Source organism: Vipera ursinii, assembly GCF_947247035.1.
Source record: "Vipera ursinii genome assembly, chromosome: 2".
NCBI lineage: Eukaryota > Metazoa > Chordata > Lepidosauria > Squamata > Viperidae > Vipera > Vipera ursinii.
In genome coordinates this window covers 85,325,373-85,352,982 of record NC_139513.1, presented here as the reverse complement: position 1 = coordinate 85,352,982, position 27,610 = coordinate 85,325,373, and the positions used below count along the sequence as shown (strand labels likewise).

Genomic DNA, 27,610 nt, shown 5'->3' with positions numbered 1-27,610 from the left:
TGGCCCAGTCACTCTTTCTCAGCCCAGCTCATCTCACAGGTTGTTGCTGTCAGAAAAATAGGAAGAAGAAGGAGTGTTAGGTATTATGAAAATAATAAAGGCGGGATATTAATAAATCAATAAATTAATTTTGTGTTCTAGCCACAATTTTATTCTCTCTCTTTTTCTTATAATTCCTAGACTGAGCCATACTGGCATTGCATGGAATTTTGTCTCAGCGTCTCCTGGTATAACTTTTATATTGCCTAGCACTGTACATCTGGGCAATTTTTTGACATCTCATCATCAAATCATGCTTGCTTAAATTCATTATAATCTGAATCAATGATGTCAAAACAGGAATTATTAGCAATAGGTTTGTACTTAAGAAACCCTGGCCTCCCCGAATACTTTTTTTTATTATTTTGTTTCATTTTTCCTGAGAACTGGAAAAAATGAAAAAAAATAATTTTGGTTACATAATTTTTTCTTCAAGTAAAGGACTGATGCTATGTAACAGGGTGATTTTCTACAGAGGATCATAGTAAATCTTATTAGTCCTATAATTCCTGGTAAGTGATGCTTGCCAGAAAAAAAAAATGCATTTCTGCTTTCAGGATGCTGTCAATTGCTTCCTTGTTTTAGTGCTCTATTAGGGCAGTTTTGTATGGGTAGAGGGATCTTTTCCTGTCCTCTGCTACCCTAACTAGGAGTCAAAGAACTGGAAAGGCAGCAGAGCAGGCAGCATTTATTTATTTCTAAATTAGAAACCAGGAACTACCTACTGTGCTTGCTCAAAAGAATACAGCAAGTCTTAAAAGTTTGGGCTAGAAAGGGCTCTTCTGTTCCTCTCTATAAGCTGAGCTTGACATTTAGAACAATAAAACAAGGCAAAGGATCCAAAACAATCCTTTTTTTTATGTAAAAAGAAAACAAAAACTAGAAGTTCAGAATTCTGTACGTTATGTTCCATTTCATTTTATTGGTATATTTCCATAATCTCTGTCAATAATTGAAGTTTTACTAACTTGTACCACTTGTCCAAATAGTTTTGATGAAATACACAGATTACAATTTTTGCACCATACATTATGAGCTTATGAGCCTGTCAAATTACAGTACTGTACCCCAAAGTAAGAAAGTGATTGTAAAGTTTCAGAGTATTTTTAAAAAAGTATTTACTATAAGTATTTTTTTTTCCCAGGCTTCAACTTTCCACAAATCCGACAACTCTAACGAGTGACAGTTTCATTCTATCTTTGGCTGGGGGTGTTCCACTGTTCTGTTAAACTACGTCAGGGGTGTCAAACTCAATTTCATTGAGGGCTGCATCAGCATTGCGGTTGCCCTCAGGGGGCCGGGTGGGTATGGCCTGGGTGGGCGTGGCCTACTGGGTGGGTGTGGCTAGAGTGCCTATGGCCTACTGGGTGGGCGTGGCCAGATCTACATCGTTGGCATCAAGGGTGCCTATGGGGGCCTGGGCAGGAGTGGGACAGATCTGAGGGTCTCTGGCAGAAGGAGGGTCTCTGGGCCAGGGCCAAGGCAGTGGGGGCCGTTCCCTCACTGTTTCCAGGATGGCTTCGCGGGCCACATGAAACCACTTCGCGGGCCGGATCCGGCCCCCGGGCCTTGCGTTGGACATGTCTGAACTACGTGCTGTATGTTATGCAAAAAAAAAAGAAGTAAAAGCTATGTTTTTAACCAGGGGTCTTCAAACTTGACCCTTTTATGACTTATGGACTTCAACTCCCAGAATTCCTCAGCCAGGCACGCTGGCTGAGGAATTCTGGCAGTTGAAGTCCACAAGTCATAAAAGGGCCAAGTTTGAAGACCCCCGTTCTTAACTGATGGTACTTCTTAATCCCACAGACTAATAACACATCTTTTACTCTTTTTGCATAACATACAGTTTGTAGTTTAACATAACAGTTGAACACTGCAGCCAAAGATATAATGAAAAAGTCACACGCTATTATAAGATGTATAAAATGAGGCAGAATTCTCGTTGGCTTTAGTCATCTAAAATTACCTTGAAACATTCTTAGTGCAAACAGTGCTCTGTATATTAATCCTAGTTCCTGAAATAGGAAGCAGTGTCTAGCAATTGAGGTAGTTTCTCAAAGCCTGAAAGTTTTAGGACAGTATTTCTCATTATCACAGGTAAGTAAATAATGTTTAGAATCCTCTCCTACGGTATATAGAATTTACATTAAGTGCGTTAAATTATCAGTTATCTAACACATTTCCAAGCTAACAATCCTACTATTGCTTACATTCAGATAAATATGTATCTTAGGCAGAATGCATTGCGTACTTAAAATTCAGGTTGTTTAGAAAGAAACAAGAAAATATATGTACCATTTTTGTTCTTGATGATTTAAAAAAGTACAGGAAATTGCCTAATGTTGGCATTAAAATCCACTTTAATGCACTTGCAATTTTAAGTATCTCAGTACATTATAGTCCTGGAAACATTTCCTAGCATTAACATTTTCAACAGCAATGTGCATTTATCCAGCTATTTTTTTCTTAATTCTTTTCAAAATGCCTATAAATCACAGTAAAGTAAATTTTCTGGGAGGCATAACAACTTATTATAATTATACATAATGAACGTTGTATTAAAACTAGCATTTCCAAAAATACAGTCAACATCTGTGTTTCTCCCCGATCTTTGCAGTGTATCATAACAGAATTACAGGTAGTTCTTAACTTACAACAGTTTGTCTAGTGACTATTCGAAGTTACAGCAGAAAAAAAATTATGATCATTTTTCACATGATTGTTTGTTACAACATCATATTTATGATAGTTGCAGTATCTCACGGTCATGTGATCACCTTTTGTGACTTTCTGGGAAGCCAGATTCACTTAACAACCATGTTACTAATTTAACAAGTGCAGTGATTCATTTAACAATGGTGGCAAAAAAGATCATAAACTGGGGCAAAATTCATTTACTGTCTCGCTTAGCAACAGAAATGTTGGGCTCAATTGTGGTCCTAAGTCGAGCACTTACCTGTATGATGCCCATTTTCACTTCAGTATTTCCACTCTATGCATCAAAATGCATGTTACAACAATGTGACAATGGTGAAGGGACTCTGGCTTTATTCACATGGAATGTACTCTCTCTCCTAGAGAAGTAGCTAAGTGAAATTTCTTAATGACTCCATGCTGGAATAAGGAAATTCTGTTCTAATTGGATTAAAGGCAATAACCCACTTCAACATAAAGGAGATATCAATAGTAACTATATTTTTAATGGTTTGATTTGCTGATACATATTCCAATGGATTAGACCAGTCAGCTAAAATTCTAGGAATTGAAAGGAAAGGAATCTTAAAGTTGCTTAGGTTAAGAAACTCTGAAATAGAATATGAAATTTGCTGCATTTGAGGGATGTGCTGTTACAGAATCCTTATTCTATTTCCCTAGATTTTCTCACAGCCCAGCCAAAACAGCATACAATGGTTATATTAAATCTGTTGCATGTTAGAAATAAAACCAATAAACTGTGTACAGAATTCTGAATTGAAAATTATTTTATGTTGTTGTTGTTGTTAGTTGCGAAGTCGTGTCCGACCCATCGCGACCCTATGGACAATGTTCCTCCAGGCTTTCCTGTCCTCTGCCATCTTCTGGGCTCCATTTAAGCTCACGCCTACTGCTTCAGTGACTCCATCCAGCCACCTCATTCTCTGTCGTCCCCTTCTTCTCTTGCCCTCAATCTTTCCCAGCATTAGGCTCTTCTCCAGTGAGTCCTTCCTCCTCATTAGGTGGCCAAAGTATTTGAGTTTTAGCTTCAGGATCTGGCCTTCTAAAGAGCAGTCAGGGTTGATCTCCTCTAGGACTGACCGGTTTGATCGCCTTGCAGTCCAAGGAACTCGCAGGAGTCTTCTCCAGCACCATAGTTCAAAGGCTTCAATTCTTTGGCGCTCAGCCTTTCTTATGGTCCAACTTTCACTGCCATACATTGCAACTGGGAAGACCATAGCCTTGACTATACGCACTTTTGTTGACAGGGTGATGTCTCTGCTTTTTAGTGTGCTGTCTAGATTTGCCATGGCTTTCCTCCCCAGGAGCAAGCGTCTTTTAATTTCTTGGCTGCAGTCCCCATCTGCAGTGATCTTGGAGCCCAGGAAAATAAAATCTGTCACTACCTCCATTTCTTCCCCATCTATTTGCCAGGAATTGAGAGGGCCGGATGCCATGATCTTGGTTTTCTTAATGTTTAGTTTCAACCCAACTTTTGCACTCTCCTTCTTCACTCGCAACAAGAGACTCTTCAGTTCCTCTTCACTTTCTGCCATTAGAGTGGTATCATCTGCGTATCTTAGGTTGTTGATATTTCTTCCAGCAATCTTAATTCCAACTTTTGATTCATCTAGCCCTGCCTTTCTCATGATGTGCTCTGCATATAAGTTAAATAGGCAAGGCGACAGTATACAGCCTTGCCGGACTCCTTTCCCAATTTGGAACCAATCAGTGGTTCCGTGTCCAGTTCTCACTGTTGCTTCTTGGCCCGCATATAGGTTTCTCAAGAGACAAATAAGATGTTCTGGTACTCCCATCTCTTTAAGGACTTGCCAGAGTTTGTTATGATCCACACAATCAAAGGCTTTAGCATAGTCAATGAAGCAGAAGTAGATGTTTTTCTGGAACTCTCTAGCTTTCTCCATGATCCAGCGTATGTTGGCAATTTGATCTCTAGTTCCTCTGCCTCTTCGAAATCCTGCCTGTACTTCTGGTAGTTCTCGATCCACATACTGCTGGAGTCTAGCTTGTAGGATTTTAAGCATAACTTTACTAGCATGAGAAATGAGTGCAATGGTGCGATAGTTTGAACATTCTTTGGCACTGCCTTTCTTTGGAATTGGAATGTAAACTGATCTTTTCCAATCCTGTGGCCACTGTTGAGTTTTCCAAATTTGCTGGCAAATTGAGTGTAGCACTTTTACTGCATCGTCTTTTAAGATTTTGAATAGCTCAGCTGGAATACTGTCACCTCCACTAGCTTTGTTGTTGCTCAGCTTTTCTAAGGCCCACTTCACTTCACATTCTAGGATGTCTGGCTCGAGGTCAGTGACCACCTCATTGTGATTATCAGGGACGTTAAGCTCATTCTTGTATAGTTCTTCTGTGTAATTTTGCCACCTCTTCTTAATCTCTTCTGCCTCTGTTAGGTCCCTGCCATTTTGGTCCTTTATCATGCCCATTTTTGCATTGAACGTTCCCTTCATCTCTCCAATTTTCTTGAAAAGATCTCTGGTCCTCCCTATTCTATTGTTTTCTTCTATTTCTTTGCACTGTTCATTTAAGAAGGCATTCTTATCTCTTCTAGCTATTCTCTGGAATTCTGCATTCAATTGGGCGTATCTTTCTTTTTCTCCCTTGCCTTTTGCTTCCCTCCTTTCCTCAGCTATTTGCAAAGCTTCCTCAGACAGCCATTTTGCTTTCTTGCATTTCTTTTTCTTTGGGATGGTTTTGGTTGCTACCTCTTGTACAATGTTGCGAACCTCTGTCCATAGTTCTTCAGGCACCCTGTCTATCAGATCTAATTCCTTAAATCTATTTGTCACCTCTACTGTATATTCAACGGGGATATGATTTAATTCATACCTGACTGGCCTGGTGCTTTTCCCTACTTTCTTCAGTTTAAGCCTAAACTTTGCAACAAGAAGCTCATGGTCTGAGCCACAGTCAGCTCCTGGTCTTGTTTTTACTGACTGTATAGAGCTTCTCCATCTTTGGCTGCAGAGCATATAGTCAATCTGATTTCTGTGTTGACCGTCTGGTGATGTCCATGTGTAGAGCCGTCTCTTGGGTTGTTGGAAAAGAGTGTTTGCTATGACCATCGTATTCTCTTGACAAAATTCTATCAGCCTGTGCCCTGCTTCATTTTGTACTCCAAGGCCAAACTTGCCTGTTATTCCGGTTATCTTTTGGCTTCCTACTTTAGCATTCCAATCCCCCATGATGATAAGGACATCATTTTTTGGTGTTAGTTCTATAAGGTGCTGTAGGGCTTCATAGAACCGGTCAATTTCATCCTCTTCAGCACCGGTGGTTGGGGCATAGACTTGGACTACTGTGATATTGAATGGTTTGCCTTGGATTCGAACTGAGATCATTCTGTCATTTTGAGGATTGTATCCCAGTATTGCTTTTCCTACTCTTTTATTGACTATGAAGGCTACTCCATTTCTTCTGAGGGATTCTTGCCCGCAGTAGTATACCTGATGGTCATCTGAATTAAATTCACCCATTCCTGTCCATTTTAGTTCACTGATACCTAAGATGTCAATGTTCAGTCTTGTCATCTCTTGTTTGACCACGTCCAGCTTGCCTTGATTCATGGATCTTACATTCCAGGTTCCTATGGAGAAAAAATCTTTACAGCATCGGACTTTCCTTTCACCACCAGACATATCCACAGCTGAGCGTCCTTTCGGCTTTGGCCCAGTCGCTTCATTCTTTCTGGCGCTACTAGTACTAGCCCTCTGCTCTTCCCCAGTAGCATATTGGACGCCTTCCGACCTGAGGGGCTCATCTTCCAGCGTCATATCGTTTTGCCTTTTGGTACTGTCCATAGGGTTTTCATGGCAAAGATACTGGAGTGGGTTGCCATTTCCTTCTCCAGTGGATCACGTTTTGTCAGAACTCTCTGCTATGACCTGTCCGTCTTGGGTGGCCCTGCACGGCATAGCTCATAGCTTCATTGAATTACGCAAGCCCCTTCGCCACGACAAGGCAGTAATCCATGAAGGGGAAATTATTTTATAGTAGCCATCTATTTTATTAACCAATAAACAGGCTGATTAATTTAATAGCAATCATAGAGATTTTATTAGTGCATTAATCCTCTAATTTAGTGTGTATTTATGGGAAGAAATGAGCAGCAAATGGAAATGGCATCAATGTATACTGTGGAATTCTTATAAAGAAAGATGGGAAGGTTAATATTGGATCTGGAATATGTAATAATCTTGTTTTTAATATGCAGAACATCTCCTATGGCAGAGAAAGCAAATGTGAACACATTCATTTTATATAAATTAAAAAAACATAAATTAATGGAGTATTATTATTGAAGTTTAAAATGTTAGTTATAGAAATTACTTTGCACATTTTTAGCCATTTCAGTTTAGATGTCTTGAAATTAGGCCCATTTGGAAATACTATGTTTCAGCTGACATCAGTGGATATAAAGTTCTACAGATAAATTCTAGGATGATTCTCTCATATGCCTATACAAGTAGTCCTCGACTTATGACCACAATTAAGCCCAAAATTTCTGTTGCTAAGTGAGACATTTATTAAGTGAGTTTTGCTCCATTTTACAACCTTTCTTGCCACAGTTGTTAAATGAATTACTGCAGTTGTTAAGTTAGTAACATGGTTGTTAAATGAATCTGGCTTCCCCATTGATTTTGCTTATCAGAAGGTTGCAAAAGGTGATCACATGACCTCAGGACACTGCAACCGTCATACTGTGTTTCACCAAAAATAAGGCCTACACCAAAAATAAGCCCTACCTTCATTTTTGGGGATGAGCCTAATAAAAGCCCCACCCCAAAAATAAGCCCTAGTTTTGTGGCAAGGCACACACCTAAAAATCAAGTGAGGGTAGGGGTGGGTATATGGAGCTGCCCCACCCACCCCGCACCCACTTACTTTGCAGCCAGGCTTCTCCTTGCCAGGCCTGCATTTCTCAGTCACAGGGCTTTTTGGAAGGCCTGTGCAGCCAAGAACTGAGCTATGTTTCAATCCGTAGCTCAGTTCTGCAAGACTTCAGCAGCCGAGCACCAAGCTATGGATTGAATCCATAGCTCAGTACTCAACTGCATAGGCCTTCTGGAAAGGCATGACTGCAAAATGCAGGCCTGAATGCAGCTGCAGAACTTCAGCCCCAGGAGAAGTGGACCAGCTGGGTGGGGCTGTCAGTGCCAGAGGTGAGGTAAGGCCTACCCCGAAAATAAGACCTGGTGCCTCTTTTAGAGGCAAAAAAAAGACCCAGTCTTATTTTCAGGAAACACAGACGATATGAGTCAGTTGTTAAGCATCTGAATTTTGATCACATGACTCTGTGTGTGTGTGTGTGTGTTTTCAATAGTGAGTCATACCTTTATTTCTCCAAAGTTACCTAAATGTGAACAAGACTTTGCACTATTTGATATATTTTTGCTCAGCCACATCACATACTGCCAAAAAAAGCAAGATCCTGGAACTGTTGCTCAGACCTCATCCATCATATCTCTACCTTATCTGTTAAGTGCAGCCTGTTATAAAATAGCCTTAGTGTCTGTATTACCAAAGCTTCTTTTGATGATTCTTCAGTGTCACTGATGATCCTCATCTGGGTTTGCCACTAATTCTTCTAGCAAGATGCCTTTTTGTTTCTAAAAATTAACATTTATAATAGCAAGTACATTATAATGTTTTTCTAGTTTTCATGTCACTTCAGTCCAGGTGATAAGAATGACCTTTACCACTAAAACATCATACAGAAAATTCTGATATTGTACATAATATTTACAAATGGAAATGCAACTCTTTATATATTATAAGAAAATAACAGCTTGGATCTGTGGATGGGACTCTCTGAGAAGTGATCTACTACCTGGTTACCATGTTTTCAAAAAAGTCTTATCCACCTAGATAAGTAAATATCAGGGAAAATAGTTTGATAAATTGTGTGTCATTCTTATCAGTAACCCTGAATGAAGTAAAGAGATACAAGAGAAAGTGAAATTTTAGCAAACTGGATCTTGAAAGGAATATGGGGAACTTGTCGTATTTGGAGGTTGTAACCTGAGATCTTAAGAAGTTTGAAAGAGACAAAATGTAATTGCATACTTTTCCTAGAAATGCAGGCTCATTTTATTACAGTTAATACTCATCAATGTACACCTGAAGTTTTAAAATGATTCTGCCTCAAAATATATGCACACCACTTATCTTTCTTTTAAAAAAAGGTGAGAACTGTTCACTGGCTGGTAGAATCCTGTTTTTTTGCTTCCAAAGCAAATGCTTTCAGAGATCAAATGTTTCTAAGGAATGTGACATTATGGCTATTAATAAATGTAATGTAGAAAACTAAGGTATCCTTAATGGTAGCTCTTGCTGTCAACTTCTAGATACTTTGTAGGTATTAGTGCTGCTTCTGTTAAAATTGTGAGGGGAGGAGGATGTGTATGGCTCCTGTTTCAATTATAAATGCCAATTCCAGCAGTATTCAGCACTACAGTTTAATGATTTATTTGAACCACTGTAGGAATATATGGTTTATTGAAAACCAGCATACCTTAAATAATAAAATCACTTTATTTATTGAAGAGTGTTCCTTTTGATGAACTGTTAAACTGAATGCTGATTGAAAAAGTCTTTATTTAACTGTGGGCCATGTGCAACTTTATGAAACAATCATGATGCTACGATGCAGACTCTGAATTTGATTTTCATTTAGTTCTGAACTAAGATCATGTTCTATTTTCTAGCAATTCAGGAAAGAAAAGAAAATGTGAAATCCAATTTTGCCACCATTATTTGCAAAACACAAGAATACAATGAATTAGCGTGAGATTTTTTTAAAAAACTTTCTTAATCTATCTGTGTTTTCTTCTCAGCTGGAATTGTTTGTTCCTTCCTCTACAGGATTCGATACTAGCATATTACCTATCTGTAAGGATTCATTGGGCTGGATGTTCAACAAACTGGATATGAACTATGACCTTCTCCTTGATCACTCTGAGATCAATGCTATTTACCTTGATAAGTATGAACCATGCATTAAGCCTCTCTTCAACTCCTGTGACTCCTTCAAAGATGGAAAGCTTTCCAACAATGAGTGGTGTTACTGCTTTCAGAAGCCTGGAGGTAATTGACCAAATTCAACCACAGATAAAATGGATTACAATTCAGTATGCTATATTTTCCTTCCAATAAAATTAAGAGGAAATGAATTCATGATGCTTTGTATGGTATTTATAACCATATGTCCACAATACAGCTGATGTGGTATTTAATGGGAGGAACAAGCAAATTCTGGAGTTAATGAACATCTTTAAGAATGGTATTGATGTTCGTATTCATGCACAAATGATTTGATGCCCCATGTATCTATTCATCTAGAAAGCAATGTTCACATGTTAAGTGCCTAAGGATGCCAAAATCCGAATATCCAATATTTGAGTCTAGTGAATAGTAGCTGAGTTGCTGAACAGTACAGGAAGCAATGTTATGTCCTTCCCATGTGAACTACAATGTACAGAGTCGTCTCATTTCTTTAGTTTATTTTTTATTTATTTTTACAATATTTATTGTTATGCCTTAATAAACTCAAACCAACTCTAGGGACTTTATGGGTTAAAACTCTTCAAGCGGTTCTGTCTTTCACCACATTAGACAATCCTAGTAGATGCTTTTCTGCTTTCTACCTCATGTTCTATCAGCCTTTTCTTGATCTTCCATTCCTTTGTTGAATATTATTTTCTTTTCCATAGATGTATCTGCCCTCATGATGCACCCATAGTTCTATAGCTTTTGTCTTGTGATTTGACTTCACCACCTTACAATGTTTTACAAGTCAGCAGAGAATTTTCCCATATCTTGCTACATAAGATGTAATCTATTCCATTACTGTGTTGTTCATTTGGATACATTCAGGCATATAGCTGTCATTTGAGTTGCTGAAAGAAGGAATGAATTAGCAACAAAACCAACCATTTTCTGCACAGAAGTATCTGTCATTGGCCTGTAGGTTCCTAGTTCTTATTTTCAGTTTTCAGCGGAGATTCCTTTTGGAATTTTGCATTAAAGTCATTATTTATAGCTTGGCCCAATTCGAAGAAACCATAAGTGGGATGCAGCATAAACATTCCTTTAGTTCCTCCCCCCTTCCACCCCTTTGACATAGCAATTAGTCCCATAACCAGTATACTTTCATTAACTTGCCCTATAACATTGTCTGCTCCTCCAACGTAAAATGGATTAACAGAAGACACCTGACTTTTCCAAGACCTATATCTATTTATTACCACCTGTTTCCCTTGAGACAGAGAACAAAAACATTTATTGATATGCTGAGCCTGTTTGAGATCAGGGAACAGCTTTTTCCCAGACGGAAGAAAGGTTTTGTGTAATTTAGTAATTTAGGATTATTTTCCAGTGAGTGCAATAATTTCTGGTTTGGACCTGTTTTTCCTATCCAAAAACATAATTTCAGATATGGAAGTGTTTTGCTTTTTTCCTTTTGGCTGTTTCATTTACATTCTTCATTTAAAGAGAACAAAGGATGATTGAATGGTGGCTTCAGAAAGACACCAGCCAGACAGTCTCTAATATATTCAAGGATAAATTTATCAAATTTAATATATTCTTTTGTATATTTCTTTTCTTCATTTCACGATGTATCAGTCTTTTTCATGCAATTCTCCTCTCTGTTAATGTGTTTTATATGTTTTGAATCCTAATATTTCATTTTGAACAAAATATTCTATTTTCATCCACATTTTTCCAAATTACTATTCTTTACTCTCTCCATATTTTTCTTGCTACATTACATTTCCCGATAAGCATAAACAAAACTATTATTACATAAGCAAAAGACATCCACTCAAATGTTACATGGTATTAGAAATCTGTAGAGTATTCTGCAAAGGCTGTGAATCTGTTTCCACGTCCTCAGAAGCAGCTCTATATCAACATGACAGCTTCTCCATCCCATCTGTTTCAGTAATAGTCTAAGCAGGAATAACAGATGCTTTAGGGCTGCTTCTGAGAGAAATGGGGAACTATTCCCATTTGCAATATCCCATACAGATTTTTGCAAACAATTTAGCAAAACTTCAGTCTTCATAGGCATTCAGCTTACAGGTAGGGAAGAAAGGCTCGGGAACAATATATCTGATATATCCACACAAAAATGTCTGTCTTTCTCCATTGTAGAACCAAACATTGTAAATCATGCATGGTTTGCTACTCAGCTACTACAAAATACACCATGTTCTATCACATGAGGACTTTGTTCCATTGATTAAGCAGCAGGATGCTCCGTAAATACCCTGAGAAATATAGATCCTGGTCATCAGCTGCAGTTAAAACTTCAGAACTGTTTCAGCTGCTATTAGTTTATAGCTTAGGCAATTGCTTAAAATGTGGAAATTAATTGACAAGCCAATGGTAAATTAGCATCCTGTTTATATCAGGCTGATGAAGAGAGAGATAAAAAAGTGTTTAACAATGGCCCCCAAACACTATTTTTAAGCATAGCAGGTTGTGCCTTTTTTAATTAGTAAAGCTAATGCCATGCATTTGTTCTGCTGTACTGTACAAGCATATGTAGTTCATTCGTTCCCAGGTGAGCAATCGACTACACTGCCTGTCAGTTGTGAAGCTAATCATTAGAGGGTCTGTCCCTCACCATCTGGAAACTCATTCTCATGAATTATGTTTTAGGTCTCCCATGCCAGAATGAGATGAACAGAATTCAAAAGATGGGCAAAGGGAAGAACTTGCTGGGTAAGTTTAGTGATTTGCCACTCCCTCAATCCATTACTTGTTTAATAAATTATTATTATTATTAGAACATTACAAATGTATTGGTTTATTTTTATATGACCGTCTTTCTCATCTGAGCAGCAAGCAAGCTAGAACAGAACAAGATAAAACCTACAATGCTACATCTATAATTCAAAAGGAAAATATCAGGCAGAATAAAAAATGTAACATCGACCCACTTGGGTTTAACTAACTACGTAATTCACACGCCTGGGCAAACAACCAGGTTTTCCAAACTTTTCAGAAGGCAAGCAGGGTTGGAGCCAATCCGATCTCAACATAAGATGTAGCCCAAGAACAATGTAAAGAAATCTAGCCAAAGTTCAGTTCTTTATTTCCTGACACCATATAGACAGGATCCTGCCAGACTAAGCCCATAAGATGCCATCCCAAATGATATATCCTGGAGATTCCAAAGGGCAGCTATCCTAAATCTCTTCCTCTTCCCCCAATCCAGCTTGGTACTGTGCTGCCTTTTGTCTCACTCACTCCTTCCTGGAAACCTTCTGCATTACTATGGTCCATCACACGGACGTCAAGGTGTTCTAGAGGGCAGGTCTGTGTCAGAAAAGGCACAGGTCCAAGGTTCCACAGGATGGCATTCTTTAATTGACGGGACCCAAATCTAATATACGATGTAATCGGTTCCTATTGAAATAGCAATGGTCCTTGGTTCCCCCCCCCCTTTATAAAATCACAAACAGAAAAGAAGAGTAATATATGTGATACCTGACTTGGCATCTTTATAGCAAAAGGACATTGCCTTCTTGCCAAATTTTCAAATCAGGGCCATTAAATTGAATTTACATTGGTTATAGTTAGATATATTTTCTCCTCATTAGTTTAGAAATCCGAAGCACAAGAAGAGAACTAAAGCTCCATTCACAATCATACTAGCCTTAAAATAAGGCCTACGAAATTCAACTGACCTTTCTGAGTCAACATGCATAAATGGTACTTATTAATTCTTTTGCTTCCTTAAAGTCTAAATTGTACTTTTTAACAATATTATAATCATAGAAATATCAAGACATTAATGGACGGAACATTTTGGGGGGGGCTGAAGAATCCATCTGTTAAATTGCAGGATACTAATACTAATGCGAAAAATGAAGATTTAAAATCAGCCATTGCATTATCTTCTGTATTTAATCATCCATGATTAAAATAATGTAATATGTTAGGGAAATCATTTGAATCTAATTGTTTCAGATGAAAATGGCATGAAATCCTTCCTTCCTTTGTTGCCTTGTTTCAGCGTATTGATTAATCTCATTGATTATTTAGCATGCTATCTTGGGACCAAACCCTATTTAAGCCAGTATATTTTTAAATAGGATTGCATGGTTAATAGGACTGTGGCCACTTTGTAAATAATTGAGAAGAAATGCTTTGGATCTTGCACAAGCATATTATCTTTCTGGTATATATCTTTAAAGCTACCTAGTTTATTTAAAAAAAACCTGCCTTAAGAGCAGTATTAAAAAGGTAATTCCTTGAAGTAGCTGTACCTTTTTTTCAGGCTCACTTTGAATTTGAGGGGGGGGAAAGGGACTTATTTACTTCAAGGAATCACCTTTTTAATACTGCTCTTAAGGCAGTTTTTTTTAATAAACTAGGTAGCTTTAAAGATATATACCAGAAAGATAATATGCTTGCCTTATTTATTGAGTAGAAAAGAGATGCTGTGTTTATGAGTGATTGAAATAATTTCTTAATCATTTTGGGATCACACTCAGCCCCCTTGATTAACCCACTCTATTTAACTGGAACCGCTGAAGCAGAACAACAGAGTTGGAAGGGGTCTAATCCAACCTTTTAAAGCTTTGGCCTTGCTTATTTATTTATTTGATTTTGGCACCACACAACTCCAAACTGAATTTGGACAACTCACACTATGACAAAATAAGATTTTTTTTAAAAGGCAATAATCAGTAAATGATGAACAACCAAACAACTTAGATAAACACATGCAAAATGCAGCCATATAACACAAGATACAACAGCCAGCTCTTCAAGTTCTTCCAGAGCAGGGGTTTCAAACTGCCAGCTTGCGGGCCGGATGCATCATCCGGAAGCCACGTCCACCCCATTGCCGGCAATGGCAAAACCGTCCCGATACGTTGTGTGACGTCACATGATGTCACGAGTTTGACATGTCTGTTCCTGAATATCATCAGAGGGGGAATCATCTGATCTCAGGGGGACCTCATTCCAAAGGACAGGCAGCACAATAGAGTCATATCAGCAGGTGACAATGTTTAATTGAAGGGACTTGGTTGGCTCACTGGGATGGCTAGGCAGAAACCTTGGGAGATAAGTGGTCCCTCAATAAAACTCTATTAGGACTTTTGGAGATTGGAAAAATAATGAATCAACGGAACTTATCAAGATGAGTGAAACTCCTTTAAAATGTGTGCTATCATTTCTAGCTAGGTTTAGATTAGCAGTAGGAATAGGACTTAGACTTATATACTGCTCCATACTGTTTTACAGCACTTTCTGAGAAGTTTATAAAAGTCAGCATATTGCCCTCAACAATCTGGGTCCTCATTTTACTGACTTCAGAAAGATGAAAGGTTGAGTCAACTTTGAGCCCCATCAGGATTGAACCCCAGGCTGTGGGCAGAGTTTGCCTGCAATATTCCACTTAACCACTGAGCCACCAGGTTGCACTTCCCTTTTGCACATTTTTTCTTTCGGTATCTTCCTACTAATGCCCTTCTCCATTTGTATCTGTGAAGCATAGTTGTTGACATCTGCTGGCTAACTGGAATCCAATAAATTCTTTAGGATTCAAAAGGCAATAAACTGGAAACGGGGGAAATGCCAGAGGATATTTATGGAATAAATATAAAAAAACAGAGAAAGAAATACCAATCCATATCCCTTCAACAAGACACAAATCCCAAGAATGGTGACAGATGGATTCCCTTGGAATTGGGAATTCGGTAACAGTCTTCAGGACTTTGGGTCTACATTGAGGTTTAAATTGTGGGAGCTTTTGGCATCTTCTCAGTCAGGCAATATAGATGAAAACATCTGGTAGCACATCTTATCAGGGACTTGATCATAACTTTAGACAGTGGAACCTTTGCCTAGAATATTTTTTATTGAAGACAAGGTTTCCAGCAGATGGCACCTAGGGATGGTCTAATGTTTATTAGACTATTGCTAAGCACATTGGTTTGTGCTTAAATTGTAAGCCGCCCTGAGTCTTCAGAGAAGGGCGGGATATAAATGGGATTAAAATAAATAAAAATAAAAAATAATGTTATGGCTTATCAGGACCTTGGAAATCCACAGTCTAAGTTTATTGTGGATTTCCAAGCATGCCATGTTACATACAACGTGTCCACATGATAATCCTTTCTGCACAGGTATTCCCTGTATATGTAAAGAGCCAAGGGGCTCCATCCCTCTAGTCCTCACAGTTTCCTGTGAGAACCAAATCAGGACCATGGAAAGAAAATCCACTCCATCGATTCTAAAACTGCAACTTTGCACAGTGAGATTACCTAGAGATAAAGTTTGCCATTAAAAACACTCGAACCCACTGAGGCAGAATTAGTGGCCAGAATAACTTTGCATGCCTTTGGAAGCAAACTATAATTTAATTAGCATAATGTGTTCTGAGTAAAATAATAACCCAAACTTTACTCCTGTGGCCATTGCCACAAAAAGTGGGATTTTTTTCCTTTTCTTTTAAGAGCATGGAATCACAATATGACTGATAAATTTAATTTCCCCCTACCTAGTAAAAGACATGATTTGTTTCCTGCTCCCCTACCCTCCCAATAAAAAAACAGAACATCCACCTGGTTTAGGATAATAAATGAGGATTAGCAGGAGAGCTCTGAGTACAAAGGAGTTAGTAAACATTCCATATCTATTGGGTCCTGGACTTTAATTTCATAATCTCATATACTCAGCTAACACTAATGCTACTGGTTTGCTTCATGAAATCAAGATTTCTTTAATGTGTTTGGAAAGGAAAATATATATATTATTTTACTGCAACTGCTTAAAATAAGGCAAGAGAAAAAGGTAACGACTCTTAAGTTAATTGTGACTCCTGGTGACTAATTTGAAACATCCGTGTCATTTTCATGCTATCATGACAGGTTTTTCATTCGCTTCTTCTAGGATGATTTTTCAATTTGCCATTCTAGCCTACAAAGCTTTGGCTTTTCCTGGTAGTCTCCCATCCACACTATTTAGATCCATCCACACTATTTAGATCCAACCCTGCTTAGCATTTTTTTTTAAAGAGCCTCTAAAAGTTAGCTTGGTATTATTATCTAAGCTGGACTCAGATCAGATATAGGAAGATTAATGCATAGCTATTTATAAACTATGTTTGTAACTTTTAAAAATTGGACAGTCACTTTAATATCGGCAATAGCTGAGATAGAAAATGCATTTATTTATAATGTATGAAATATTAGAGCGATTTCTCATTTCTCTGTCTCTTAGGCAAGTAATGGCATGGCATTTCAAATAATACATTTTCTTCATTTTTTTTCCTTCCATGGGAAATGGAGTGAAAATAGCCCTTTTGACATATACGCACACTTTGCAGACACGCTCCATGTATAGAACTGGTGAAAGAAGCTCCTTTTTCATTATTACTACCAGTAAATCAAGGAGCATCTATCTGACAAAAGAGTGAGGGTTCCTATACCGTCACCACCCAGTATCATTGGACATAATAAAAGCTGCTTCTCTTTCCTTGAAAGTGAAGCAGAGAATGGAAATTATTACAGAGGCACCCATGAGGAATGAATCTGTCTGATCCTCCAGGCAAAAGTAACAGGGGTTGTAGGGAGCCTTGATGTACATTAATGCTGAATCTGCTGAAGCTGATAACAGAAGTAAGCCAATTTTCTTAACGCAGGACCGATTAAGTGGGCAGCTGCAGTTATTTGTTTGTTTGTCGTTTGTTTGTTTGGCATCCATCTCATCGTGAACAACTCTGGGTGGGTTCCAGCATTATGGATCCAGTTATACACAAAACCAGCTTGTACCAGGGGGTTTATTATAAACAAAGCATTACCAAACTATTCAGCTTATCCAACCCCTTGATCACATTTCGTTATATTGAACATAATATAATATGCAATATTCAGTATAGTGTATAAAAATAATTTAATAAATACTACTTTAATTTTTACTATGAACAATAACAACTACAACAGAGACAATTCAAGGCCTTGGTGACCATCCAACCCTGGGGAATACTATCTCACTGCCAGCCACCTCAACTTCAGGACTAGGGACAGGTGTAGCTCAGACTAATTGATGCCAATTGATCTTCCATCATTCCATCATTTATCACTCTCCTACTGACTATCATACATTTACAGATCCCCTTTTGACGCTCAGCCACTTATCGGCCCCTGGGATAGTCCTATCAACCCTTGGAGGGTCATTATTGACCACTTTAGGCAACACTGTTATAAAATGAAAGCATGCCTAGAAAATTCTTTCCTTTTACAGAAAGGCTCATGTAGTAAACTCCTTTCCCATAAGATGTACCTGAGTTTCAATTCACCTTCAACCATCTCAAGACATAGAACATGTATCTTCACTGACATGTCCTGGATCACATACGGAGTCAGATTAATGTCTCCTTTTAGAAGACACATTATCTTTTAGATACAGTGACAGAATTTGGGGGGAAAGATCAGGGCATCTCCCAGACCTGACAGTTCAGGAGGGGATTCTAGGAAGAAACAGGGGAAAACCTGTTTCAGGAAAAAAAAATAGATTTTTTAAAAATGCTAAAATAGAAATATTGACTTAGATTACTGTTAATTTAACTGTGGGCGTTTGGGACTCATTTATTGTCTCATTCCTTGTGTGCTTTATACAAATGAGCAGCTTTTTCTGTCAGAGTTGCTTCTATATTGTAGTATCATGTAATTTGCGCAGAGCCTTGTATTATCTTGGAAATTTTTTCTCTCAGAGGTTCTTTTCAGATGCTGTCTGTCATTAAAATAGCACTATTTTCATCTCCTTTGCCACTGAATATTTTACCCACTGGATGCTTTAAAGCTAAAAAGGACTCAGCTATACACTCCTCCCCCTTTTATTAATATTTTTATTCTCCCTGTATTTTGTGAATTTGGTCTATCTTCCACAAAGTAGCAAGGAAAGGAGAGCTGAATTTCAGTAGTTAGGTTTCTCCATACTACTAGACAGGAGGAATGGGGGCCTAGTTTTAGGCATGCCCCAGAGTTAGGGGGAGGGTGCATGTGAGGTGTTTCCTGATACTTAGGCGGAGACAGCAAGAACCAGCAAGTGCTACCTCAAGGCAGGAAAGGGAGCTAGAATGTGTAGCCCCAAAGGACCTCTGGGAACAGTTCTTCCATCCTACTACTATAGTAGGTTAAAAAAAAAAGGACACTAAGAACCAACCTCATATAATTCTTTTTTCTCCCCGCTCCGTATGTTTTTCCAGATTTTGAGTGGGGTCATGATTGTTTTGTGCCTGTCACACAGGAAGGAATCTAATTGTGCCAGGTAGATGGAGGAAAAATATTTTCTTTTTCACAGTATTTTTCCAGCAGAGACATAAAGTGACAAAAAAATAACACAAAGGTTATTTTTATTTTGAGTTTCCAGGCTTGACAGGATAGCTAGATTAGTGTTAAGGGACAGAGCTCTCTCATATACTATGGAGAAGTGAGATGATATCTTGGCCCAGCTATTAAAAACATCTTGAAGTTCCAGATTCCAAGAGTCTCATGCCTGAAAACAGGGCAGATAGCTCAACTGCATGAGTGGACACAATGAACTGAGCACTGTGATGGGACCTATTGACCCACTTGAGTTAAATTAAGAAATCGTAATTAAGAAAAATGGCATCCCAGAGGGAGGGAAAACATTAAACATTGGAAATGGAGCAAGTGGAAAGATTAAAGACAGCAGTGTTGGAATAAAAGGTTTCTTAACTAAAAATAAATGGCTAAAAATGGATTATTACTACTGCAACCAATCTACACTTCTAGACACTCCTGTGGAAAAATACAGAATACAGAAAAAGAGGATCCTAACCATTAAACTTGACACTTGAGAAAAGACTGGCCAGCGTGGAGGGAAGTCAGTTTATGTATGTATTAAGTTAACTGAACCCTTTGTTAAGGCCTGTGAAATGGCTTGAGATTAAATGGATAACTATGCACTATTTTTTAAAAAAGGTGAAATTCCTGCAAGAATTGATGCCTGAAAGTCCTAGAAGGAATTTCAAGGCTCTATAGTGAAAGATGTCTGATTCCTTTAAGGCCTTCATCCATAGAATGGACATGACATATACCCAGTGGTGGGATTCAAATATGTGAACAACCGGTTCTCTGTGTGGATGCCACTTCCAGAAGTCCATTCTGGGCCTGGGCAACAAAAAATTAACTACTGGTTCTGCCGAAGTGGTGTGAACTGGCTGAATCCCACCATTGCTTATATCTGATGTAAACAGATAGTAGCCAATACAGCTAAGGAAGTCAAAACACTGATGAAACTGAAACAGTTCATGGCCCAACTACTCAACCATATTTAAGATCAAGTATTTCTAATGATACTAAGAAACATGAAAGACACTAAAAGGTGGTTTCAAGACCTCCAGGGGAAATGGAAATATACCAAAGCAGCCATCCTAAGATATTCACAAGATTTAAGAGGAATTCTGGTAAAAATCAGTCTAGGACTTAGACTATGTCAAGTACTAAAAATACTACATTATACTACTTTATTCATCACTCAACGTGCCAGTATGAGCAAGGTTCCTGACAGACCCAGCATCCACATGCTTCAGATTAGAGAAGCAGGATACGTCAAGAAAGACTCGAGTTTAAATCAGATTGAGTCAAAAAGTATAAGGCAGCAATAATCTTGTAGTAAATTGTTTTCTAAATTCAGTGTGAATACTATTCCATCCATGAGGTGAGTGGATTTGGTACTATATAAAGATCTAATAGTCAAATGGAGAGATACTAAAGCCAGAATTTTTCCAGGCACCACAAACACAATTCTCGGGAAGCTAACCTTCAGTGGAGAGGCTGGAGAATGAAATAGGAGTTGTTTGTTTATGTTTATGTTTTATTAAATTTTTATACCGCCCTTCTCCTGAAGGACTCAGGGCGGTGAACAGGGCATATAATAAAAAGACAAAAATACAAAAGTTAAAAAAGAATTAAATTATTGCCCAAAATAAAACAGTAAGAATATACAAATATTAAAACCCTAAGTTAACTCCCCATCAGGCCAGGCCAGCTTGTTTGAATAAATGGGTCTTTAACCCGCGCCGGAAGGAGCGGAGATCCGGTGCCATCTGGAGCTCAACTGGCAGTGTGTAAGGATGAAGGATTATTCGTATACTGTGCCATTCTGGGAAAATTTACTGTGATGAGTCTAGTGTGGTAGACCCTTCCACTAAGACAAAACTTGTACATCCTAAACATTCTTGTGCATATTTCCAGCAATAGTTCTAAAGACTTAATAATTTTCTGATTTTTTCAAGCTAGCATGCAATGCGTACATCTATGGTTGAAAAAGAGTGCATTGATTTGTGCTGTGTTTAATGATGAAATGGAATATATGGGGTGTGTGTGTGTGTGTGTGTGTGTGTGTGTGTGTGTGTGTGTAGGTTCATTTTAGTGATTGCTTTGGAGTAACTAGTCAGCACTACATAGCACAGTATCCGATGCACTGTTCTTAGACAAGTATTGGGAGAGAACTGCCAATAATTGGGATGGGTATTTAAGGTGGCAAACTTTGCTCCTTCATAAAGTAAAATAATCCCAGGTAAGTTCCAGCCTCCATTCAGACTGAATATGTGCCTTGTATCAAAGTATCTAAGAGGTATTGATTCAGGAATAAATAGGAGGCATGATAATTTTGACCTAGCTATGTAGAGTCCAAAAGGACAATCTGGAAAATCAATGCCAGGCTCAGGCTTATTACTGACCTAGTCTCTATTTGCTGCCTCCAGGTGCCTTCATCCCCCGCTGCAGTGAAGAAGGCTATTACAAAGCAACTCAGTGTCATGGAAGTACTGGCCAATGTTGGTGTGTGGATAAGTATGGAAATGAGATTGCTGGCTCTAGGAAGCAAGGGACAGTAAGCTGTGGTGAGTAACTTTCTGCAAAAAAATAGGAATTAATTCTGTAATACTGGCTAGGAAAGTACAACATGATATAGAAGAAATATATTAATCATCAGGACAACTATCTTCACATTTTTGTATTTATTAAACAAATGTGCTCATGCAAAAAACATTTCTTTCTAAGCATGGAAAACAATATTAGATTGGTAAAAGTATCCAGTCTGCTTTTCCTATCAGCTTAAAAGACAACAGTGGTTTTATACTTATGTAAAATATTCTGATGGAGTGATTATTGTGGGTGTTTGTTTTTAGGTTTAAAATAATACAATGTTCTCCATACCTGGGGCGGGGGTGGGGAACCACATACAAATAACGAACTTATCAGAGTTGCTTTAGGATTAGGTAATGCTTCAGAAATCATTCAGGAAAGATGCTTTGAAGAAGCCACATCTTTTCCTGGTGTAGCACATTTTTGGAATTGCAACTGAAGCATTGCATAAGCATTGTTGCCACAGAAGTTTAAAATGAACAGTTGATACTAATTCTGCAACCACACATATTCTTAGGCGCATGTTGCAAATGTAAACATCTCAAACCAGCCAGCCCCAGCAAAAGCTTTGTGGATCTTGAGCAGAATCTAGTCCCACTACCCACCACTGCTGGCCATGTCTTCTTCACTGCTGTGCCTCAACCGTTCTCTGTCAACTGCGATGCAAACAACACCAAAAGGAATTCTTCTTTGCCAAGTGTCAGGACGGTTATCAGTTGCCCAGACAATTGGTTCTTTTCTATCCAGAGGCAATAAGCACTTAGTAAATGAAAGGATTTCAAGCTTTATTATTAACTCAAGCAGACAGATTTAACAGTGTAATATAAAAAGTATACTTACCAAACAGGGTAATACTCAAATCTCTTATAAACTGCTGGAGCTCCTTTATAACAATAGCAGAGATACCCCAAGGGCAGCCAGATTCCACATTATCCAGGCTAGGTTTTGTGCAGAAGCTCCCAACAAACAATAGCCAATTGGATTTTATCAAAACTTGGCATCATATCTTCATAGCTCTGCTATGGTCATGAGACTGCTGACACATGACTCTGGAATGAGAACCAAGAGTCTAGGTGAGGATTCTCTCCCTTTTTCCTTCTTTTCAGCAAGCAAGATTTAAAAACAAGCAGCTTTGTGCACAATGAGCCCTAAACTAGATTTTTTCTTAATATGAAGAAGAAATCAAAATATGTTACTAAACTCCTCAAAATAACAGTGGCTTTCCTTGCCATCAGATGTATTTTGCAGACCTAAGGGATAAAGGGTCTTTTGCATTTTCATTGTTATGGCTAAGTCTTGCAGTATTTTCTTTTTACACAGTCGTTTATATTTCCCTTCTTTTATCTCTTCCATCTCTAAACCCATTTTCTCTGTGTCGTCTTTTGATTTGTTCATACTTTGTGGTCATTATCTGGGAACTTTCTAGTTGTAAATTTAATTTGGAGATTTACTCATTTATATTATCTAAATTGTTTTTAGTCTCCTTATGATTTCTTTTTATGTCCTGTTTGTATGCAACAATTGTTTGGTGAATTAGTTGTAGCATAGAGTATATTTCCTTCTGAAAGGTGTTTGTTTTTTCTTGAGGCATCATTCCTGGAGATCCTGTAGTATCACCAGTCTCAGTAAGAGTAGATCAGAATTTCCTCTAGTTTTCTGATCTTTATATGTAGCCTTTATAATCCAATAAAGTCCAGTCCTGAAAGCAATATTTTATAGTGATCCTTTGTCTCAAGTACCCAAAAATTGTCAGTCAGGCAAGGTTGTAATCCACAATGTTCAAAGTGTTCAAAATGTTCAATCTCCCTGAAAACAGCTCAAAAGTCTCTTCCAGCCAAGCGTAGTCCAAGGTCAATTTTTTCTTTCTCTCCCACTAGCTCTTGATATTAAAAGTCTAAGCTTTATAGTCCAAGAAGGTCAGGGTGATAAGTATGACAAAATATTTTCTTTTATTGCCAACTGTTCTCTCAAGCTAGGAGTCGCCAAGCAGCCAGGAAGCAAATTATAGTGCTGTACACAAATCCACCACTAGATGTCATTCAAAGCCCATTTTCTACTCTTAAGACAAAGGATTGATTTCTTATATTTCATCTCAATATTTTCCCCTTTTTTTCAAAGAGAAAATTTTTATTTTTTATTTATTTTAATTCCATTTATATCCCGCCCTTCTCCGAAGACTCAGGGCGGCTTACAAGCTTAGCAGTAGCCTTCATTCTATGTATATGCCTGCTTATTAGGGCTTTCACACACACCCCAAGCGGCATGATTACAAAGTCAGCTTAATTGCCCCCAACAATCTGGGTCCTCATTTTACCTACCTTGGAAGGATGGAAGGCTGAGTCAACCTTGAGCCTGGTGGGATGTGAACCTGCACTAATTGCAGGCAGCTGGTGTTACTTAAGGAGGCATTAGCCCCCTGCTCCACCAAGGCTCTTAACAGTTATCTCAGTTCTCAAATTTATCAAACTGTAGCTTTATGTTACTTCCACTTCAGTATTGTATGTTTCTGTCCCCTGAAAAATTAAATCGCCACTTCCGTTCACATTCAGAGGTTTTTAGCTTCTTGGGAGTCTTTCCCAGGAAATTCAGTTGTAAAATAGTAAAGAAAGGATCAATATTCTCAGTTCCAAACATGCTATTTACAATGTTTTAAATGGTGCTTTTTCTTCTTTGGTTGTCAGCAGCTAATGGCCGGGTACAGGAATGTAGCCAGTCCTTCCCCTGCCAGTTTGGAGGGCTTTCCTTAGAATGATCAGAAAGACCGCCATCTCTCCGTGATCAACAAGGCACCCCTCCTGTTCATTGCCTCTTCGGGGCAACTTTAGGCCCTTTTTAGTGCTCCCAGCAGGGCAAAATCAGGTGCAGAAGGCAGAGCCCTGCCTTCCTGCATCCCATTACACCACAGTTCAAAACCAGAAGTCATAACAATGGCCTACTACATTGACATGACAGACTGCTAGGAGCAGAGACAATGCAGGCCAAGTGCAGTTTTCCACAACTCCATATTCAGTTCAGTCCTTTCAGCAAGGAAATAGGTTTGAAGAGGAACATTTTGGCTTTTGAGAAATGAAGTCCTGAAGCTTTTGTAAGGCAGTCTTATTCAGAGGCGTTGATTCCCTATAAATGGAAAGTGTGAGTTTGGAAATTCTTCTTTAAAATCAAAGCATTAGAAGTACAGGTAGTCTTTGATTTAGAACAGTTCACTCAGTGACCATTTGAAGTTACAATGGGACTGAAAAAAGTGACTTATAACCATTTTTCATACTTATGACTATTGCAGCATCCCCATGGTCACGTGATTTACTTATGGATGCTTAGCAACTGACTCACATTTACGATGGTTGCACTGTCCCGAGGGCACGTGATCACCTTTTGCACCCTTATGAGAAGTAAAGTCGATTGGGAAACCAGATTCATTTAACAACCGTGTTACTAAATTAACAACTGTAGTGATTCACTGAACAAATGTGGCAATAAAAGTCTCAAAATGGGGCATAAATTAACAGCATAAATTCTGGGCTCAATTGTGGTCCTGTAGTAGACTTGGAATTTATTTAATTGTATGATGAGTAAAGATAAGCGGTGGAGTTTAGACTTCTAGGACCCTTTTCTGTTCCTTCTAGCTGCAAAGTATATTATGCATTTGTAATAACATTCTTTGCATCCTGCATATTTGCAATGGGAACATTCTGTGTTGCAGAGACTTCTGGATTCTTTATTAAGGCACACTTTCAAGTTTCAAGTTTCAAGTTTTATTTAATTTGTATACCGCCCTTCTCCTTGGTAGGGACTCAGGGCGGTTCACAGGGCATATATAAAAAAGACAATACAAAAATTAAAAAAGATTAAACCCATGCCCAGTTAAAAACAGTAATACAAATCTAAAACGACAAATTAAAACCCATAATCCCCCGTCAGGCCAGACCAGCTATTTCAAATAGGTGGGTCTTCAGGCCACGACGGAAAGTTCGGAGGTCTGATGCCGTCCGGAGCTCCACCGGCAGTTGGTTCCATGATGCCGGAGCGCCCACAGAGAAGGCCCTCCCCCTGGGGGCCACCAGTCGGCATTCCTTGACTGGTGGCACCCTGAGGAGGCCCTCTCTGTGGGAACGCACAGGGCGGAGGGGAGTTGATGCCGGCAGCAGGTGGTCCCTGAGGTATCCCGGACCCATGCCATTTCAATTAAGAAAAGTGAAACCTGCCAGGATTATAGACAAGCTGACTGTTAGGAAAGTCTGTCTGCTACTATTGATCTTTGGGGGGAACATCCACTCAGCTCTCAAGGCACACACTGTTTGAAACCCAAATCTGTATACATCATACAGCCAACAACCGAAGTGTTAAACCAACCACATAATTATTTTAATGCAGAACCACATCACATGGCCTGGGTCCGGGATATCTGAGGGAACACCTGCTGCCGGCATCAAATGCCCTTCGCCCAGTGCGCTCCCACAGGGAGGGTCTGCTCAGGGTCCCGCCGGTAAGAGACTGCCGGCGGGTGACACCCAGGGATAGGGCCTTCTCGGTGGGAGCGCCTGCCCTCTGGAACCAGCTGCCAGTGGAGCTGAGAACTGCCCCCGACCTTCGATCATTCCGCCGGGGCCTGAAGACCTGGCTCTTCGAGCTCTCGGGCCCAGACTGAGGAGGAATTTTTAATTTGGGGTTCTTTTTAACTGACTACAGGGTTAATTTAATATTTTTTAATTTGGTTCTTAATTTTTGTATTTTGGATTTTTAATTCCCTGTAAACCGCCCTGAGTCCTCAGGGAATAGGGCGGTATATAAATATAACTAAATAAAATAAATAAATAAATAAATAATTTCTTACCCTATCTTCTTATTTGACTTGGTAGATAGGATCACAATTGGAATATTTCTCATTCCATTTATATTACATTATTTCTTGAGATGTCCAGTCACAACCAACATGGTGCTTGTGGGGAGGTGTTTTGAGGCTTGCAATTTACTGAGACCACCAACTAATTTCAGATACCTTCGAATACTCATCAGATGGTGATGTCTTTTAGTCACCATTGACCTGGAATGGATTTGAACCAACTATTTAGAAATGAAAGGTTCTGTCTTCAGTTGTTGCTTCCTCCTCAAAACACATGGGGTTTTTTGGGGGGAGGGAGGAGAGGTTCTGCCAGGAGTGCTATGTTCTTTTGAGTTCCCGTTGTGATATGGTCCATAGTGGGGGGAAATGTCTAAAAATAAAACTGACAAGAAGAATGAGTATAACTTAATGGATGAAACAGTTAACGTGCCAAGGCAGACAACTGGGCTTAAATTATAGTTGTGATTTCTTCCCTTTTGCAGAAGAAGAGCAAGAAACCTCAGGGGATTTTGGTAGTGGTGGATCAGTGTTATTGTTGGATGACCTGGAAGAAGCACATGAAGAAGCAAAAAAGGACAAACAGAAGATACATGTAAGAGCAACCAACGAGGATGATGAAGATGAAGATGATGATAAGGATGATGAAATTGGGTATATATGGTAGTTCCCATAACTCTGAGGACTCATGTTTTGCACAATATCACAATTCATTTTGTATCTCCGCAGATAATGGAAACATCTGGCATCACACACTCAGTCAATAACTGTTATGGGCCTCCCAGTAGGCACACTGATCTCCTTCCCAATTGGGCTTTCCTTTTACTTTACTGGTAGCCACACAGCCAAAGGCACACTGGAGATCAGTATGCATAGCTGAATCTGTCACTAAAGTGAACTGGGAAGACCTCTTGCATGTGGTGCTCCTTGTATACAGGGGGTAACTTTATACACACATATGCATTTGGGCTCCTGTGACCACCATACTGCCAGTAAGGACAATTCTCCCACCACTTGATTTCATTTTGTACACTCTATATTAATTTGGAAAACCACTTTCACTCTCAAATTCTTCTGCTGT

At 38.9% G+C, this 27,610-nt stretch overlaps 1 protein-coding gene across 2 annotated transcripts in view; it reads left to right on the top strand.

Annotated features, from left to right (window-relative positions):
• The window catches only part of SPOCK1 (SPARC (osteonectin), cwcv and kazal like domains proteoglycan 1), a gene marked incomplete at its 3' end in the record, with an annotated part of 518,730 nt that extends 491,534 nt beyond the window's left edge, over nt 1-27,196 (top strand). For both annotated transcript variants that reach the window (XM_083351745.1, XM_083351744.1), the window contains 4 exons: nt 9,637-9,858; nt 12,439-12,501; nt 21,530-21,667; nt 27,015-27,196. In XM_083351745.1, the coding sequence (XP_083207871.1) occupies nt 9,637-9,858; nt 12,439-12,501; nt 21,530-21,667; nt 27,015-27,196 (605 nt within the window). The remainder of the gene's footprint in view (nt 1-9,636; nt 9,859-12,438; nt 12,502-21,529; nt 21,668-27,014) is intronic.
• Between the last annotated feature and the right edge of the window lie 414 nt (nt 27,197-27,610).